The following is a 19,107-nucleotide window of genomic DNA, read 5'->3' as shown; positions in this document are numbered from 1 at the left end:
CTCAACATTTGTGAAGAATTTGTGTATATAAAATTAGATAACGACTCACTAAAAACTCAACATTTGTGAAGAATTTGTGTGTATAAAATTAGATAACGACTCACTAAAAACTCAACATTTGTGAAGATATTGTATATAAAATTAGATAACGACTCACTGAAAACTCAACTGTTGTGAAGATATTGTATATAAAATTAGATAATGACTAACCAAAAACTCAACATTTGTGAAGATATTGTATATAAAAATTTAGATAATTACTTACTAAAAACTCAACAGTTGTGAAGATATTGTGTGTATAAAATTAGATAACGACTCACTAGAAACTCAACAGTTGTGAAGATATTGTGTATAAAATTAGATAATTACTTACTAAAAACTCAACAGTTGTGAAGAAACTGTATATAAAATTAGATAACGACTCACTAGAAACTCAACAGTTGTGAAGATATTGTGTATAAAAATTAGATAATTACTAACTAAAAACTCAACAGTTGTGAAGATATTGTATATAAAATTAGATAATTACTAACTAAAAACTCAACAGTTGTGAAGATATTGTATATAAAATTAGATAACGAGTCACTAAAAACTCAACAGACAATATCTTCACAATTTTCAGAAATACTTAAAGGATATGTTAGAAAATGAAGAGCCAGCGAAAAATGAAAACGCAACTGAAGTAAGTGTTGTTTTCAACTTTTCATGTCAATGGGAAATTTTTGAGTTTACAATTGAAGTACGTTTGTTTTATTTTATCTTTTTTTAATCAAAAAGAATATGTTGACCTGATGTTAATAATGTTGACCTGATGTTAATAATGTTGACCTGATGTTAATAAAACAAGCATCAAATTTTGTACTGATTAATTATATTAACTCCATTTGTTTTGTTCCGTTATAAATTCCCATCTTTCCACGAGCTTAGTTAACAAAAAACGAATTTAGTTAATGTTTTTATTTTATTGATCAGTATTATGCAGTTTAAAATCATATAACTTATTTGTAACAATAGAATACTAAGTTTAAATGGCCTGAAAATAAAAGATTTTAAGAGTAAACAACACTTTTACTTACTATACAGTAGGAGACATCAAAATAAACAAAAATTAGCTGATAACAAGTCAAGGGAAACTTATAAGGTCGATAGAAAATAAATATCCTGCTAAGATAGACATTAAATCTAACTCAATTCATTAATTTGTGTTTTTGCAAAAATATTCGGTTCAGCTTTTTGAAAAAAAAAAAGCAAAAGTTGATGTTTTTTTTAAACAAAATCCAAGGCCACATAATGTAGCAGATGTGTACATATCTAATAACACTGTTTCCAAAATCTTTTGCACTTCAATAGGAATATAACTGATGGAGTCCATTTTTCTCAAGTGTTGATGCGCCAAATAGTTTGAGAGTTTATAACTGATGGTTAAAGGGTCCTTTAAAACATATTAATCACATAAAAAAAGTGTAAACAAAGATACTATTAATATTGCAATTAATCCCACTAATTACTACTGGAATCTCCAATCTATTTCACATAGAAAATGAGTGATTTGACTCAATTGGTCAATTCTTCACAGTGAATGTTCTAGTAGGGGAAAACAGTAAAATTATCAATAACTGTGGTTTTGTTTGGAATTACGCACAAAGCTACACAATAGGCTATCTGTGCTCTGCCCACCATGGGTATCGAAACCCAGCTTCTAGCATTGCAAGTCTGCAGACATACCGCTGTGCCACTGGGGGGCAATAAGTGTGGACTCCATCTGTGGTAAACATATAAAAACAACTCTGTAATTTAAGGATTAACACCTTTTTTCAAAGAGTTCAACAGTTTTAAACCTGATAAAATTTAAAGCTACCATCTTTTCCTAATAATTGTTACAGAGACATCTAAAAACATTTTAGGTTTTGGTTAATTCCCTAGAGTTTGTTTGTTTGTTTGTGAATTTTGCGCAAAGCTACACGAGGGCTATCTGCACTAGCCGTCCCTAATTTAGGTTTTCTCTAGCGAATTAGTCCCGGCACGGCCAGGTGGTTAGGGCGCTCGACTCGCAAACATGCTCGTCCTTTCAGTCGTGGGGGCGTTATAATGTGACGGTCAATCCCACTATTCATTTGTAAAAGAGTAGCCCAAGAGTTGGCAGTGGGTGGTGATGACTAGCGGCCTTCCCTCTAGTCTTACACTGCCATGATACCAATTAAATAAATACCTGTTTCTGTTCAAGGTTTTTGCAGAAGGAATTTCTCATGAATATCGTTTGAATGATAAGAATTTTTTAATTTTCCAGCTATACAGAATGCTAGAGAGATGCATGGCAAGTGTAAACACCTTGATGTTCAAGCACAGAATATTGCTTGGACTAGATGATAGAGGAAAGATTTCCTGTCATAAGATTAATGTATCCTTATAGTGCTCAAGATGGTTACTTGTTTACACTCTTGAATCTTTGGCTGTATCTTCCATGATCTTTCCTTTACTTACAGTGTATTTTTTGTTTTGTTTTTATATACAATATATAGAAAAATAGATATTATAGGAAACAGATTGTATATCCGTTGGTATCATGGCCTATAATATCTATTTTTTTATGATATACAATCTACCTTATTACATAAAAATCAGTGAAACCACCCTATTTTTTCATTCAAGATACAAATTAAATACTCAAAACCATTTCTTTATTTATCATAAAAGCAAAGAAATTTATTACATTTTTATTTTCCCTCAAGGTTACGGTTCATCATGCATAATAAAAGTTATTTAAAATGTTATACACTTTATTTATACGTTCACATTTTTATTCACAGCTAGTCAGAATTTCACAAAGCTTACCTTTACTTTCACCCACATGCAAATAAAAATTCCAATAGCATTTACAATCAGCCAAACGATTCCTCCACCAAACAGAGCAAGGCCTCGGACGCCAGAGAACAGAAGTGAGAGTAATATGACAAAACCTAGTATTATCCACACCAACAAAACACGCTTGTAGCACGTGATGTACAAGTTGAAACGTACATCGTTGACTAAGACTTGCAGAGCCATCACATAATCTTCTACTGTCAACTGGAAAGATTGGATTTCAATTCCATAACATTCGTTTTAGGTAAAAGAGTTAAGAACATTATTTAAATTATCCATTAGATATATATAGACAAGGTAATTCGTACCACTCAAAACACGTATCTTGTTGAAAGATTGTACACTACTTTTCCCGAACCTCAAAGTTCCAATGCATTCACGTACATTTTTCAAAGTTAACATTTAAATCTAATAAATGTAACCAAACTTTAATGTACCACAGTAAAACTATGAGTAATTAATAATGTTCTTACTGTAAGACCCTGAGCCATAAGCTCTTCTGGTACCAATTCTGGCTTGAACTCTGCCTTTGTGATCCAGGGGCACTTCTGATTCACGGGTAATAACGTGACAACAATATCACCGTTATCTGCAAAGAAAGTATGACGACACCCATTTAGAGTATGCAATGGTTTATTTACCACCGTTAGAGCTGAAAATTCTCACACTTTGTTATTCAAACAATTGTATCATAAAAACCATTAGTTTTAAATTAGTGAATCAAATATTAAATGTACAGTTTTCCCAAATTACCCAAAATCTAGAATATAAAAAAAGTTAAGTGATCTAAATAAAGCACTTAATAAACATCAAGTATTTCTTTTAGTCAGTATTAGGTCAGTATTTCTTGACAACCTATCACAAAATACGGTCATGAATACAAGAAAATGTAATTGGCTCCATCAAGTTACTTTAGAAAGATATTTTATGATTACTAAAGCTGGAACTTACAGAAAAATCTACACTGGAAAAAGAGACATTTTAATTACTAAGCCTAGTACTTACAAAAAAAGCTGTTCTGAAAGATATATCTCAACTGTAAAGCCTAGTACTTACACAAAAAAGTTGTTCTGAAAGATATATCCCAACTGTAAGGCCTAGTACTTACAGAAAAAGCTGTTCTGAAAGATATATCTCAACTGTAAATCCTAGTACTTACAGAAAAAAGTTGTTCTGAAAGATATATCCCAACTGTAAGGCCTAGTACTTACAGAAAAAGCTGTTCTGAAAGATATATCCCAACTGTAAGGCCTTGTACTTACAGAAAAAGCTGTTCTGAAAGATATATCCCAACTGTAAGGCCTTGTACTTACAGAAAAAGCTGTTCTGAAAGATATATCCCAACTGTAAGGCCTTGTACTTACAGAAAAAGCTGTTCTGAAAGATATATCCCAACTGTAAGGCCTTGTACTTACAAAAAACGCTAAAGAATACAACCATAACGAAGCAACAATTAACCTAGTGGTTTCTCTATATTATGTGAATAATAGATTCATTTCACTGTTTAATTTTTAAAAAAGACCAACACTTGGCAAGATATAAGAAGAAAGAAATTCTGGGTTACTTTAAAAGGAAAGAATTACTTTAAATCAGATCATTTATTAGTAGCCTGATCAGCCATACACAACGTTTAACACCTCTTAACAGTTTAAACTATTATCTAAAGAATACCTTGAAAGAACTATTTGTTTGAAACCAACAAACACAAACTGGGAATTTCAATTCACTTTACAAAGTCATCAATATTGAAATCAAAGAAAAAATATCTGTTATGTTCATGTAATCCAAACAAAAATATCAAACCTACTGTAAGTACTGAAAGATATAAATTACAGAAAAATAGAACACTTATTGGTCTACTTTGGAACTAAATAATGACAAAACTCTACACATGGTGTTCCAATAATCATGGTGTTTTATGCTGTACATAGTACACCAAAAGTAATGCCCTATGTTGACTGAATGGCTTATGTGGGATGCTAATTGTTTTTAAGACTAATAATGTAGGTAAATTAAAATGTAGAATTACACATGGACTGTTCTCTATGTTTAAACGCTTATCTTTTAGTTTCAAACTTTTGAATCTCTTACCAGATCTTTCAATGAGTTTGAAAATATATACAGTCAAATGACATTCTATCATTTACAGTTATGTTGTTGTTGTTGTTTTTTTTGCAAATTAATCAAGTTTGGCTGCTTTTACGTTTACATGCTGCTTAACGTGCCTTTTTTTTTAGTAAATAAGGCCTCACTTACTGAAACCCTGTTGAATACTACGACCAAGTCTCTGTGGTGAAGTCTGATTACTGTGATCACTTAGTGGCACTGACTGCAAGTCATTACGGAAATCCTGAGCAGCCTTTTGATTGGAGAAGTTATTATTTGTGGGGCTGCTGCTGGACGACTTTGGAATCGTTGGCTTCTGAGGTGATAACACTGACAATGCTGGAGAGCTCTTCGTAGCTGAGAGCGGAGGTTTGGACAAGATATAAGAGCCTTGATTTAATATAGGAGAGGCCGATCGACGACTTTCGAAAGAAGCAACGCCTTCTTTGTTGTCACCAACTGCCTCTTGGTTAGAAAGTGCATCTTCTGCTAATGGATGAGAGTGGCTGCTAACTTGAACCGAGTGTGATGGCTCAATAGTTGCAACCCCACTTTTCTCATCTTCAAATTTTATCCAAGACCTGCGTCGAGGTGGTTTAGGAGCGATTGGCTCCTCAGACAGCTCTGTACTCCCCAGCCCAGAAGAGGAACTCAAAGGCGAAGAAGGCTCTGCTTCCCCACTTTCAGAGCTTTCAAGCTTTTCGGACATATTTCACTGTTTTTCTAAAACTAAAAGAAATCAATTTGGTTTTAGTTCAATTCCCAAAAGAAATTTAAACTTTAAAATATGAAAAGATAAACATTTTTATTTGATGAATGTTTAAAAAAACTCAAGGACATAAGCTCTAATGTTTAAGCATTATCTTTAATTCTACCAATGAATTGTTAACAATATGTTATAACTTTATAATCTTTATTTCTACCAATAATAGTGGCTGTTACAACTGTATAAACTTTTTCTACCAATAACAGTGTTACTAACAAGATTTTACAAGTTTAATTTCTTTACTCAAGAGCATTAATAAAAAAGTTATAAGTATGTTATTTTTAAATTTCAGATACAAATGCTTAGAAACCACACTTTTCAAAATACTAGTGACAAAAGATACATTCACCATGTATCAGAACAAGAACAACTTAAGAAATGTCTATAACAGTAAGTATACAGAATGTAATATTTTTTTTTATTTGGTGTTTACTATTGTACTGTTATAATAAAGACTGTTTAGCATTGTTAACTTAGAATTTTATTTAGGACCAACCTAAGTATCCTAAGTTGGCCAAACTTTGCGAGACATTACTGGGATTATGGTCAAAAATATCATTAACAGCACAGATATCCAACTGATAAAACAATGCATTGTAATCTTTACTAGTGTATAGCTCATCAGAAATGATGGGTGTTAATAAAACTCTGTAAAGATTGGTATAAATTAACTAACAACAATTTTATTTGCATTAAAAATCACATTTGTATTTCATAACATTTCTTTATACACGACATTGACGATGTTTACATGTTATTTCTAATGTTTAAAAGCATCCTAAAAGAAACTGTAAAATGTTCAGCATTTCAGTCATTGTTGCATAATACAACATATTAAAATGTTTTTACATTCTTATTTTTATATTCGTGTTATAACTTTTCACATGTTGTAACAAAGTGTGTAAATATTAAAGAAATATATGTTTTTTTTAATTGCTTAATTCAAATACAATGTGTTCACACTTATACACATGTAACTAAATATTATCTGACTCTAACGTTAGTAATAGTAGGTCTATTTGTAGCCTAATTTAAGCCTTAGGCCTAATATATAAATATAACATAAGGCTTAGCTGAAACACTACTTCATTGAAATCCTTGGTAACTTTTATTTTCTTTTGTCTTCAACTCAATGTCAAAAAAACTTAGATGTTCATTAAACAACTGAAAAAATATTTTTAAAATGTTATTTAACTTATCACAGAACGATAATTGAGCCTAAAGTACTATTTGTTTTGTAATTAAGCCTAAAGTAAAGACTACGCAATAACTTACCCTAGGCCCAAGTGCATAAAACTTCTCACAAAAGAAAAAAATATCAATTCTAAATTTAAATCATTTCTGAATTAAACTATTTTGCTGTTATACCACCAGAGTTATCAAAACACAATTTCACTGACTTGGAACAAAAATGTAGGGTGTCTCATCTCCTAGAATATTTAATATTCCACTTATTAATATCTAATGCAATATTATTCCAAGATTTTTCAATGGAATACAGCATAAATATATAATAATATAGCAGGTAAATAACAACTGACAGTGATAATTCACTGATGATGATCTCAGGGTAGTAGAGAACAGTGAAACACAAACTAATTTAAAAGTATAAGTAGTAAAATGATTATAATATTCATAACAATGTTGACATCATAAGATAAGTGTATGGATTCTTTAAGATGAATCGCAGTGTTTAAAAAAAAGACGAGGAGGGTGTAGGTTCAAGTCCAAATATAAACGTCATTGAAGCGTAACTAATTAATCAAAAATTCTACTTTAATGATCCAAGACGTATCGTTTCCAGCATATTAAAAGTCTGAATGTATACATTTCACTGACTTCATAAGTAAATAGTTTACATTTACTTACAGGTACTAGTATATGCAAATACAAAACTAAAATATATAACTGAGGTTACATATTCAAGATTAATTACAACAAAGAGTACCTTTTACATAGAAAAACCTTGTGTAGGAACATTTTAATATTAGCAAAACTGTTTACCCCCCTCTCCCAAATGATTTTCAATACACTTGTGTAAATTTTCACAAATCATAATTTCATTACAATTTTTACATATTTTTTTAAGATAATGAACCAGCAAAACATTCAATTATCATTTTAAAGTGTTTATATATTAATATCACTCTTATGATAGGAGCCTAATCTCTAGAATAAATTAATCACTAATTTCAGGTTTACTTATTGTGTTCCTAATTTATTTATTTTCAAGTATCAGGTTACTAAGCTTTGTATTATCAGTATTAGTGGCAATACTGACTAAGTTTGTCGAACTAGAACTTAGAATGTCTGTATCCAAACAATTATTGGTCCAAAATCTCGTAAATACCCTGCACTTCCAATCCAGTATTCCTGTTTACACGTGTAATTTATATTAGCCTATTAATGAAACCCAGATTGGCACAACTTCAACAAGCACATTAGTCATTACTAAACAGTGTGTACTACTTGAAATTGAACTACTGAATTGACTTGTAAATTGTACTGTTGTAGTCAGGCTACATGGAGTTGTACACAAAAAATATAATTTTAAATTTAATATTTACACAGTAACAAAGTATAAATAAAAATAACAGCACGTTTAACTAACACACCTGTTATTTGCAGAACTGTCAATATATCTTAGGTTCCACTCGATCTCAACCACAACACATAATATAATAATTTTGTGCACCTTGCGTTACCAAACCACTTTTTTTTTAAAAAAAAAAGAAGACTTTCGACGATATTTCCGCACCCACAATACACCCTTACTTTAAAAGTACAAATATAAATCTCCAAACACGGAGTTGTATAACTCGCCCTCTGTAAAACCACTTCTGAAATAATGAACCATATATATATATATAATAAATTTAAGAAGAAAATTCATTGCTAATATCTGAAATTGTACAAATGTAAATACGTCCACAGTGAAAAAAGAAGGGCATAACGTCTTGAAGAACGTAAGCTCAGTAAAGACTGGAAAATATATACAAATCATATTGTTTATGGAATTGATAGTGTTGATGCATAATCTTTTATCGTACGTATGGTAAGACTAAAGGACACAAATAAAAATGTTGGCATGGTGGTAGTCATCTTTAGTTAACACAGCTTCATATCTTTAACAGTGTAGTTGGCCTTTGGAATGGGTCACATTAATATATGATGGATATAGTTAAGATAAGAAAGTTTCAGGGAAGGCTTGATAAATATGTGAATGGTAAGGGCTTGTTTTGAATGTTTTATTTTCATTCTAAAGTTTAGTTTAGTAGGTGGGACGGCCTAGAGAGACCAACAGGTCCCTATTTGTTCGTAAATCATATATATATATAAAGATTATTTTCATCAAACTTGAGAGTCCTTGAATTCTTCACACTGGATGATAGCACCTATGGTCTAAATAATTTTGTATTGTTTGGTTGGTTGTTTTAGAACAAAACCAAATTGAGCTATCTGCTTTGTCCATCTTGGGGAATTGAACTACGGATTCTAGTGTTGCATGTCCATAAAGCTACAGCTGTCCCATCGGTGGACAAATAATTTTGTCTGGTATCAACTTTTAAAGAAGAATAACGTACAGAAGTGTTTTTTTCTTTCTTAAGTGTTCTCGAATGAAAAAATGTTTTGGTTGTTGTTAAGCACAAACCTATTTGTGCTCTTCCCACCATGGCTATTGAAACTTGATTTTTAGTGTTATAAGCCAGTAGGCTTACCGCTGAGCCACTGGAGGAGAATGAAAGAATTAACCTGTTTTAGTTTAATTTTTTTTGTCTTAAGAAATATAAGACTATTTTTTATGTTTAAGCATCGATTGTAATTACTAAAAAAATACTATTTATCAATAATCGTACTTTATTAATTAAGAACAAAACAGGTGACATCTTTTAATGACTAATTTCCTCAAAGAGTATTCAGTATGTCCGAACTAAAATGGAAAGAACAGCAGAACAAATTACGAAGTAACACTACATGTAAACAAAACTAACCGAGTTTTAATATGGAAGTAAACAGACTGTACAAAATGTGTAATACGAAATAAAATCAAATTTTGGTTGCATCAAAAGGATCTAGTGAAAGGGTCCAGAATGAAAGTATACAGTGAATTCATCAACTGACTTTCTCCCTCAAGATGTCTTCTCGTCAATCAGTGCTCTTAAGATCCCATGTATGAATGTTGACCCTATCATGATTTATTCCAGAATGTTTAAATCTAATGTTTCTTACTTAACATGGAATGTTGGATTTACCCATAGTGACTAGTGCTATTCATGCGACTCGTCATTCACATTCAAACATAGGGGAGGCAGTAACCTCGAGATATTTCCTGACATGCCATTAGAGGACACTATCTGTCGACATTCTTCCACAACGTGCAGTTATAGCCAATCCTACCATGGGCAAAACAGGTGTTACTTCTGTATAGTGATAAAGGAACAGAAGCAACTAGTCTTCAAACAAAATAATTAAGAGTTTAATACTTTTTATTGTATGTTTATAGAATAATATGAAAGGTTGAATTTGAAAATGTGCAAAAGCAGCTTTTTTTTTCATATTTATTTAGATGGAATCCTAAACAAAAAACGTTTGAACAATAATTGGTACTTTCAGAACTTAAAATATATATATATATACATAATGCTGTGTATAACTGAGGTGCAATTATTCAAAACATCAATGGTGAAAACAAATAATAAAGAAGATAAACTAACTTTTCTCTGCCCACTAAAGGAATCGAGCCCTGAAATTTAGCGTTATAAGCCCTCAACCTTAACTAGGAGAAAGACTAATAGAATTTATGTATTTTGTGAATTATTTAATTTACAGTGAAATCAAGTTTAAATTTTCTTTCTTCTCCCCACCCCACCTTTTTTTAAGTAGGGCTTGGTCACGATCAAAGATAACGTAGATTACTTTAAAGTGTAATTAATACAAAATGCATTTTCGATAGGACAAACACATCTGTAGCTACAGAGTTTACGACGGTTTTTGTTTCAATATAATTAAGTTAACGATGTATTAGCGGGGATAATCGTAATTTATGGGAACGATGTTTTAGGACCAACGGAGTGGATGTGATTCTAATTTCTTTGGTCATCTTTCTCGTGAAAACAACTGTTGATTCCGAGATGAGGCTATAGAATTATAAACCTTCACGAACTTCAAATCTTTCTCCCTTATCTTGTTAACAGTAGCAGGAGTTATGACCAGCAATGGATTTAAATCTCGGCGAAACACTAACAAGACATATGACCAGCAATGGATTTAAATCTCGGCGAAACACTAACAAGACATATGACCAGCAATGGATTTAAATCTCGGGATTTTAATCTCTGGGAATCAGTAACAGGAGATATAACCATCAATGGATTTTAATCTCTGGGAATCAGTAACAGGAGATATAACCATCAATGGATTTTAATCTCTGGGAATCAGTAACAGGAGATATAACCATCAATGGATTTTAATCTCTGGGAATCAGTAACAGGAGATATAACCATCAATGGATTTTAATCTCTGGGAATCAGTAACAGGAGATATGACCATCAATGGATTTTAATCTCGAGGGATCAGGAAATTTCCTTGGGAATGACAGCACTGTTCAGAATTGAATTGAATTGTGGTTCCTACATTTTTGGAGGACATTGAATGGTAGATAATTCACAGTGAATCGAAACTGTAGGGGTTAAACATATCATGTTCGACACACCACGGTATTAGCCTATAGAAACCGTTGTTCACGAGTAGCCCAAGAGTTAGCGGTGGGTGGTGTTGACTAACTGCCTTCCCTCTAATTTATAACTCCAAAACTATAGCCAGGTGGTGCAGATAGCTCTCGAGTAGCAAAATTTAATAAACAAACAACAAAATAAAAAACAATGAACAAATAGATACTATATTAAATCATAATACATCCTTTACGAAAAAAAACCACCGAAAATTCATATGTGATAACATAACGATGAATCTGGTCATTTCGTAACACTACAGGACTACATATCTGTAATCCTCCCGAAAGTTCGAAATGTTGTAAATAGTAGTTGTTTGTTACAGCCACATCGGGCTATCTGTTGTGTCCACCGAGGGGAATCGAACCCCTGATTTTATTCTTATACCTCTGTAGACTTATCACTGTCCTACAGGGAGATATTATAAACATTGTTTGTGTGTGTGTTTTCTTCTAGCAAAGCCACATCGGGCTATCTGCTGTGTCCAACGAGGGGAATCGAACCCCTGATTTTATCGTTTTACCTCTGTAGACTTACCGCTGTCCTACAGGGAGATATTATAAACATTGTTTGTGTTTTCTTCTAGCAAAGCCACATCGGGCTATCTGCTGTGTCCACCGAGGGGAATCGAACCCCTGATTTTATCGTTGTAAATCAATAGACTTGCTTACCGCTGTCCCAGCGGGGGACATTATAAATAGAAAATACACTTTAGAAACAATAGTTCCGGCTCAACAACACTGATTTGATAACAAGAGATTTATTTAACTTGTAAAAGGTGTATAAATATGAACTAACTCATAAGCAAGTAATCACTACGTTATTATATCTGTAGAAACACTCTTCTATATAAACTTGATACGGTTTTCTGAAGATCAGCAGGAAAATATTTACTGTGATAAGCTCAGTTGCTACGGCAACAGCGTTCCATGTCATTTGTTATTTCTTTGTAAAGTGGAAACAATTTACGCTTTAGTTATTAATTCGTTTTTGAGTTGTCGTGACCGGGATGCGGATCAGAAGGTCTAAGGTTTGTATTCCGATTCAATTGAATAAGTTCGACACTTTCAGTTGTGGGTGCGTTATAAGAGTGAGAATCAACCCAGTTAATCAGATCAAAGCTCTCTTGGCGGCGCGAGCTGCTGACTGGCTCCCTTCCCTCTAATCTGACCCGACCTTTTTAAAGAAACTTTATTGATGAAATATGAATAATAGGTTTATTACACTCTTTCAATTAATAGTAAATACGTTGTTTTGTTTAACATCTTTATTGTTATAGCTGATGGCACACATTGATGAAGTATTTCTTTGTTTGTTTAAAGTTAAGCACAAAGCTACACAATGGGCTATTTGTGCTCTGGACACCACAGGTATCGAAACCCGGGTTCTAGCGTTGTAAATCCGCAGACATACCACTGTGCCACTGGGGGGGGGGGGGCTTGAGGAAGTAAACATTGCATAATAGGCATTGTTAGATAATATTCCCCCTTCATACTCTATTTTGTTATTAAATCCCCAATGATCTCATTAGATCCTAATTGATATAATAATTGGCTCTTTTAACTCATTAAATACTTGTGTCTTTAAATTTAAAGCCAAAAGTATATAAAATAGTCATGGGTGCCATGATAGGTGGCAAAACATGTATGTAGAGGATTACCTTTTACATTGTAAGTCAACAAACTTAAAAAAAAAAATTGAGTATGTGTGGTTAAACCCAAACGCAAATTCACAATTTTAGCAAAAAGTACTAAAAATATTTAGATTAACTACGATGTTAAGTTTACATCATAATACGTTAAATTTTTGTGAAATGGGCCATATTTCAGGGTGTTTTTTATCCCCCTTCTTTTGTAAAAAATCCTAAAACAAAATATACCCTGTACACTGGCGAGTAGTTTCCAGTTGCCATACAAAAAATTACTGTAATCGACCAAGCTACACGAGGACTATCTGCGCTAGCCGTCCCTAATTTAGCAGTGTAAGACTAGAGGGAAGGCAGCTAGTCATCACTACCCACCGCCAACTCTTGGGCTACTCTTTTACCAACGAATAGTAGGATTGACCGTCACATTATAACGCCCCCACGGCTGAAAGGGCGAGCATGTTTGGTGTGACGAGGATTCTTACAGTAAGGTGTAATAGAAGTAATAAGAATAGTTATCCCTTAATAGTAAACGTTGCTTTATTTATAACGTCTTTATTATTATTATACACTATATTTAGTAACAACTATTGTCCTTACTGGTGTATGTTTGTGGAATATTCATAATAAAAGTGGTAAATTATCTAAACATAATTAGCTTAAACACGTTGGTCTAGTTCCTTAAGGGAATTAAGTTTGTAGGAATAAAACTGGTAAATAATACTGTAATCTGTGATAAAAAGTTACAGACACATACATATATACACATATTTATTCTATATTAAATTATCTGTGATGGTAAGTTCGCGAAAGTACTTTTTTTTTTAATATTCTACTTGATATCTGTTTTGTTTTTACAAGTTCAACGTGTGTATTATCAAATCTTTCAAAAGCCAAAACTGAATTTGAGCATTCGAGGTACAGAAGAAATAATTCGCGGAACCAAAATACAATTATCACAGCAGTTATCAAAATGTTGCTCAACTATCTTAGGTAATCTTGATCACTTTGCAACTGTATTGCATAGATGAAATTGCACTTTTTTTAATAGCTTTTTCTTGTCTGTGAGGGGAGTTCAATTAGCTGTAATACTCGTCGAAAGTTTGGCGCAATAAATGACCTTAGACGTCAGGTTATAAAGTTCACAATAAGTCTGAAGACCTTTATTCCATTGACTTTCGTTTCGCCATGAAGGTTTTGGACAAACAAAAGACAGACGTTTTTTGTTGTTGTTTTTTTTGTCTCGTCGACCTGTCGGAAACAAAAGACAGACGTTTTTTGTTGTTTTTTTTTTTTGCTCGTCGACTTGTCGGAAACAAAAGACAGGCGTTTTTTGTTGTTGTTGTTTTTTTTTTGTCTCGTCGACTCGTCAGGTTATAACATCCACAGCCGTCTTGACTTATTGATTGTTTCTTTGGCTGAAATATTTTGAAAAATCTCAGCATCGGCCCAAGGTGAGATGATACACATAAACATTTTCCTTGTTCTCTGGTCAGTGAGGAATGCACTAAAAGGAACGAAGGCCTCTCCTCCTTGAACAAATTGCTTAATTTTCGCAAAAATTTCTGGAAATTCTGTAGCAAAATTGATTCCTCGTTCCTGTAGATGGCGCTTCACAGCTTCACATTCTTGGTGTCTCTGTGTCAGGTCAGATCCAGGACCCTTAGCTATCGCGAATAACACGGTTTGAAGGTCATCTTCCGGTTGAGGTGGCACAAGCTGCAACTTGGTCCCTCTTGTGATTATTTCTCGCTCCACTAAGGCACCCGCACCACTCGACATCTCTTGAGTTATACGTACAGCTGCTAGAAGCACAAACTTCTTCCCTGGGTTGTAGCGGTCACAGAGGGAGCGGATGTGGGTATACACCTCGGTGCCCATTTCCTGGGGCACGATCTCACATCGAGGGATGTAGATATTCTGTCCGCGAGTCGAGCCCCAACCTTTACACATGAAGTCAACAGCATCGTCAGTAGTGTAAAATACCAGCTTCACAGCTCCTCGTCCCCTGGAGAGATATCCTCGTCTTGCACACACGGAAAGGTTACGTCTAGAAACTGGGTCTTGACGAACTTTCGCCAGAATTTGTTGGCACACATTAGTGATCTTCGTGTACGGACACTGATTCTTATGATGATCCCAGTGAACTTTACGACAATGTCTGCTACAGTAATAGGTGTAACAGTTCGGACACATACGCAACTTGGTTCTCGCAACTTCTGCAGGCAAGACTTTAGAACACTTTGGACGGTTGCACGTGACTTTTTCCTGTCGCTGAGGTGACTCATACTGAGAAATTTCTTTATCTGTCGAGACTATTAATGCGCTAGTCTGATTGGTCGGATCCAGAGAGGAAGAGCACGAGATTACTTGGGTTTCCTCAGTAGACTCCTGAAAATATTGGCGCTGGTGTTGTGTAGTTACTGGTTTCAGAGTAGGCGATGACTTCTTGTTATCTATTGGATCTGAGGAATAATAAAAGAAGAAGAAAAAAAAGATGTTTCAAATCTAATTGATAACTAACAAAAAAAGAAACTGCAAAACGTGTATTTTAACTCTAAATAGTTTTGAAACACCCAATCTCATGTATGAAGAAGCCACATTGGGATAAAGTTTAATCAAAGAAGTCAACCAAAGTCATCTCTGTCCGACTATTAATCAAAGCGCAACTTTTCTACCGCTATGGTGCATTATCTGTAACATCCTTTTTTTTCTCTCTCTCTTTTTTTTTGTTAATACTTATCACAGATTTCTGGTGATTGAAAAACAAACAAAGAATACCGGGATAGGACATGCACGGGTGCAAATAGGTTTGATACTCCATAAAGGTAGTGGTGTCTAGACGAGAAACTGCTCGTAGGCATTTTTCTGGGGGGAAGAGGATGAAGGGAATGGGTGTAAAGAAGAGAGGGGATAGAAATATGGGTTGATTAACGTCAGTTTTATTTTGCTTTCCTTAGTTATATCACATATGTAAGGCCCGGCTTGGCCAAGTGGTTAGGGCGCTTGACTCGCAATCTGAGGGTCGTGGGTTCGAATCCCCGTTCCACCAAACATGCTCGCCCTTTCAGCCAGTAAACGAGTAGTCCAAGAGTTGGCAGTGGGTGGAGATGACTAACTGAAAGGGCGAACACGTTTGGTGAGACGGGGATTCGAGCTCGCGACCCTCAAATTGCGAGTACCCTGTCCACCTAGCCATGCTGGACCCTAAATAAAGAGTTGATACTATATCACCATTCTTTATTAATGCTTGTTTGTTGTTGTTGTTTTTTGAGTAAGGTGATCTTATCTGACTTTTGGAGACATTGTTTGTTTGTTTGAAGTTAAGCACAAAGCAACACAATGGGCTATCTGTGCTCTAACCACCACGGGTATCGAAACCCAGTTTCTAGCGTTGTAAGTCCGCAGACATACCGCTGTGCCACTGGGGGGGGGGGGCATTTGGAGACATAAAGGAATGGTTTGTTGTTGTTGAAAAGAAACTCTTACCGTTTCGACGAAATTACCTTTATCAGGACCAGATGAAGGTCATTGAACATAAACTGACCAGATGATGGTCATTGAACATAAACTGACCAGATGAAAGTCATTGAACATAAACTGACGAGATGAAGGTCATTGAACATAAACTGACCAGATGATGGTCATTGAACATAAACTGCTTTTCGGCCATTTTGATCAAAATTTTGTATTTTCGGATTTCTTTCACTTCAAAATGCTTTCTCAACCCTCAAAAATCTATATGATATTAGTTAATCGTTTGTTTGTTTGTTGGGGGGGGGGTGAGGATTCTGCTTCTATAAATAAAAAAAAATGATCTTATATTTGTTGCAAAGTACTAATAACATCTATTATTTCAGCAAAAGACTCCTTCGTAGTTTGAGTTTTTTTCCAGTCTGCTTCATTTTGAACATTTTAAATCTTACCTTTCTTTTTGGGAAGTGTATCTTTGGAGAAGTGATCGCCTTCAAATGCGGCCGAGAAACTGGAGGCTGCCTTTTTCTCTGTTATTACAGGTCGCTGAATACCTGTATTACTTAACCTTCGAGTAGGTAATTCCCGTTGAACCTCGCGACCACTTAAGACTGTTGTAGATGACGTCGTGTCAATACGTGAATTCTTACGAGTATCTGTCATTTCAGACCAATCAGTGGAGTGAAGTGTTCGTCCTTCACAAACCATTTGATGGGCAGTGGGGCTGCCATGAAGTATCGTCGTGGGGCTAGAGGATCGAGAACTGGAAGGAAGGGCCAATAAAGAATCCAGAACATCGTCTAGTGACGTAATAATGTTTTCTCTCTCTTCCCGAAATTCTTCTAGTACACCTAAAAGATAAAAATAAACCGGATAACTTGAAGAAAAAAAATATAATTTTGTTACAGCCTTTCTTGTAGAGTATTAAAACATCAAGAACCTTTTACTGGTGTTTAACGTATTGTTAATATTATTTCGAAAATAGTATTCTAAAAAGATTTTAAGAAATACTTTTCCCAGTCAAATACGTAGGAATGGCCCAAGGTTAAGAAGAAATACGCAGTTGTTTTCCAGATCTCAATTAAAATACAAACTTACTTTCCAGAGCTGAGGTACAATATGGAGTTTATTTCTATAACTCAATTAAAATACAGTGTTTGTTTATTTTGAATTTTGCGCAAAGCTACGCGAGGGCTATCTGCGCTAGCCGTTCCTAATTTAGCAGTGAAATACTAGAGGGAAGGCAGCTAGTCATTACTACCCACTGCCAACTCATGGGCTACTCTTCTACCAACGAATAGTGGGAGTGACCGTCACTTTATAACGCCTCTACGGCTGAAAGGGCGAGCATGTTTGGTGGGACGGGGATTCGAACCCGCGACCCTCAGATTGCGAGTCGAGTGCCCTAACCACCTGGCCATGTCGGGCCCTTAGTTGGGTATTAAAACACCATCTTTACTGGTTAGAAAATATCGGTAAATGACGTATATTATAAGAATTCGTTTTTTCTATGATGTAGAATAATATTTATTTAATCATTGGTTTGTGTGCGCTGCTCTAGGTAACTGTAATTTAGTACCTCAATAATACCTTTGGCATGGTACCAGTACCTTTCATTAACGCATTATTTGTTTAAAAACGTTATTGTTAAACTCTGAGAAAATAGACAAACTGTCGTCGTTGTCTCGATATGACTTTAAACTTTCCAAGGCTGAGGTAAAATATATTGAGTTGCCTTTCAGGGTTAGATAAATTATAGTATGCTTTTCAGGACTGTGGAGAAATTCGCAGTTGCTTTTCAGGGCTGAGGTAAAATATATTGAGTTGCCTTTCAGGGTTAGATAAATTATAGTATGCTGTGGAGAAATTCGCAGTTGCTTTTCAGGGCTGAGGTAAAATATATTGAGTTGCCTTTCAGGGTTAGATAAATTATAGTATGCTGTGGAGAAATTCGCAGTTGTTTTCCAGACTTCAATTACATACGTATTTACTTTTCACGACTGATATAAAAACTGAAGAGGTGTTCAGTACTAATATAAAACATGGGTCTTTGCAAAACTCGGCTATAAAACGGGGATTTTCAAGGTTCATAAATAATACGGAGGAGATTTTCATAGTTCAGGAACAATTCGGTAGAATTTTGCACAACTCAGATAAAATATAAAAGTGTTTTTAAAAGTTCAGATAAAATGCGAAAGAGCTTTGCAAATTTGCAATAAAATATTGTGGAGCTTTGTAAAATTAAGATTTAATACGGCGGAGCTTTGCAAAATTAAAGATAAGTACTGTGGAGCTTTGCAAAATTAAGATTTAATACGGCGGAGCTTTGCAAATTAAAGATAAATACTGTGGAGCTTTGCAAATTAAAGATAAGTACTGTGGAGCTTTGCAAAATTAAGATTTAATACGGCGGAGCTTTGCAAATTAAAGATAAATATTGTGGAGCTTTGCAAAATTAAGATTTAATACGGCGGAGCTTTGCAAATTAAAGATAAATACTGTGGAGCTTTGCAAAATTAAAG

General features: G+C 34.3%; 2 protein-coding genes across 2 annotated transcripts in view; both read right to left on the bottom strand.

Annotated features, from left to right (window-relative positions):
- LOC106471675 overlaps positions 1–8,449 on the bottom strand; it is an 11,124-nt gene extending 2,675 nt beyond the window's left edge. Inside the window, exons 1-4 of the mRNA XM_013932292.2 lie at positions 8,350–8,449; positions 5,119–5,697; positions 3,336–3,451; positions 2,833–3,066 (exon numbers count right to left, since the gene is read on the bottom strand). Coding sequence (XP_013787746.1) covers positions 2,833–3,066; positions 3,336–3,451; positions 5,119–5,677 — 909 coding nt within the window. The 5' untranslated portion in view covers positions 5,678–5,697; positions 8,350–8,449. The remainder of the gene's footprint in view (positions 1–2,832; positions 3,067–3,335; positions 3,452–5,118; positions 5,698–8,349) is intronic.
- A 5,894-nt stretch (positions 8,450–14,343) lies between these two features.
- LOC106471674 (uncharacterized protein C9orf172 homolog) lies at positions 14,344–17,431 on the bottom strand. The gene is made up of 2 exons (XM_013932291.2): positions 17,038–17,431; positions 14,344–15,576 (listed from the first exon to the last, which is right to left on the bottom strand). Exons 1-2 carry the CDS (start codon positions 17,291–17,293, stop codon positions 14,486–14,488), a joined length of 1,347 nt encoding a protein of 448 aa, XP_013787745.2. The 5' UTR covers positions 17,294–17,431; the 3' UTR covers positions 14,344–14,485.
- Between the last annotated feature and the right edge of the window lie 1,676 nt (positions 17,432–19,107).

Source organism: Limulus polyphemus, unplaced genomic scaffold, assembly GCF_000517525.1.
Source record: "Limulus polyphemus unplaced genomic scaffold, Limulus_polyphemus-2.1.2 Scaffold4778, whole genome shotgun sequence".
Taxonomy (NCBI): domain Eukaryota; kingdom Metazoa; phylum Arthropoda; class Merostomata; order Xiphosura; family Limulidae; genus Limulus; species Limulus polyphemus.
This window is presented reverse-complemented; position numbering and strand designations above follow the sequence as displayed.

What these genes read in the sequence shown, in the direction of transcription:
- LOC106471674 (XM_013932291.2), bottom strand. Translation starts at nt 17,293, where the DNA reads ATGGTTTGTGAAGGACGAACACTTCACTCCACTGATTGGTCTGAAATG. An exon ending in TACACTTCCCAAAAAGAAAG is followed by an intron (nt 15,577 to 17,037) that starts GTAAGATTTAAA and finishes ATTATTCCTCAG; the next exon opens with ATCCAATAGATAACAAGAAG.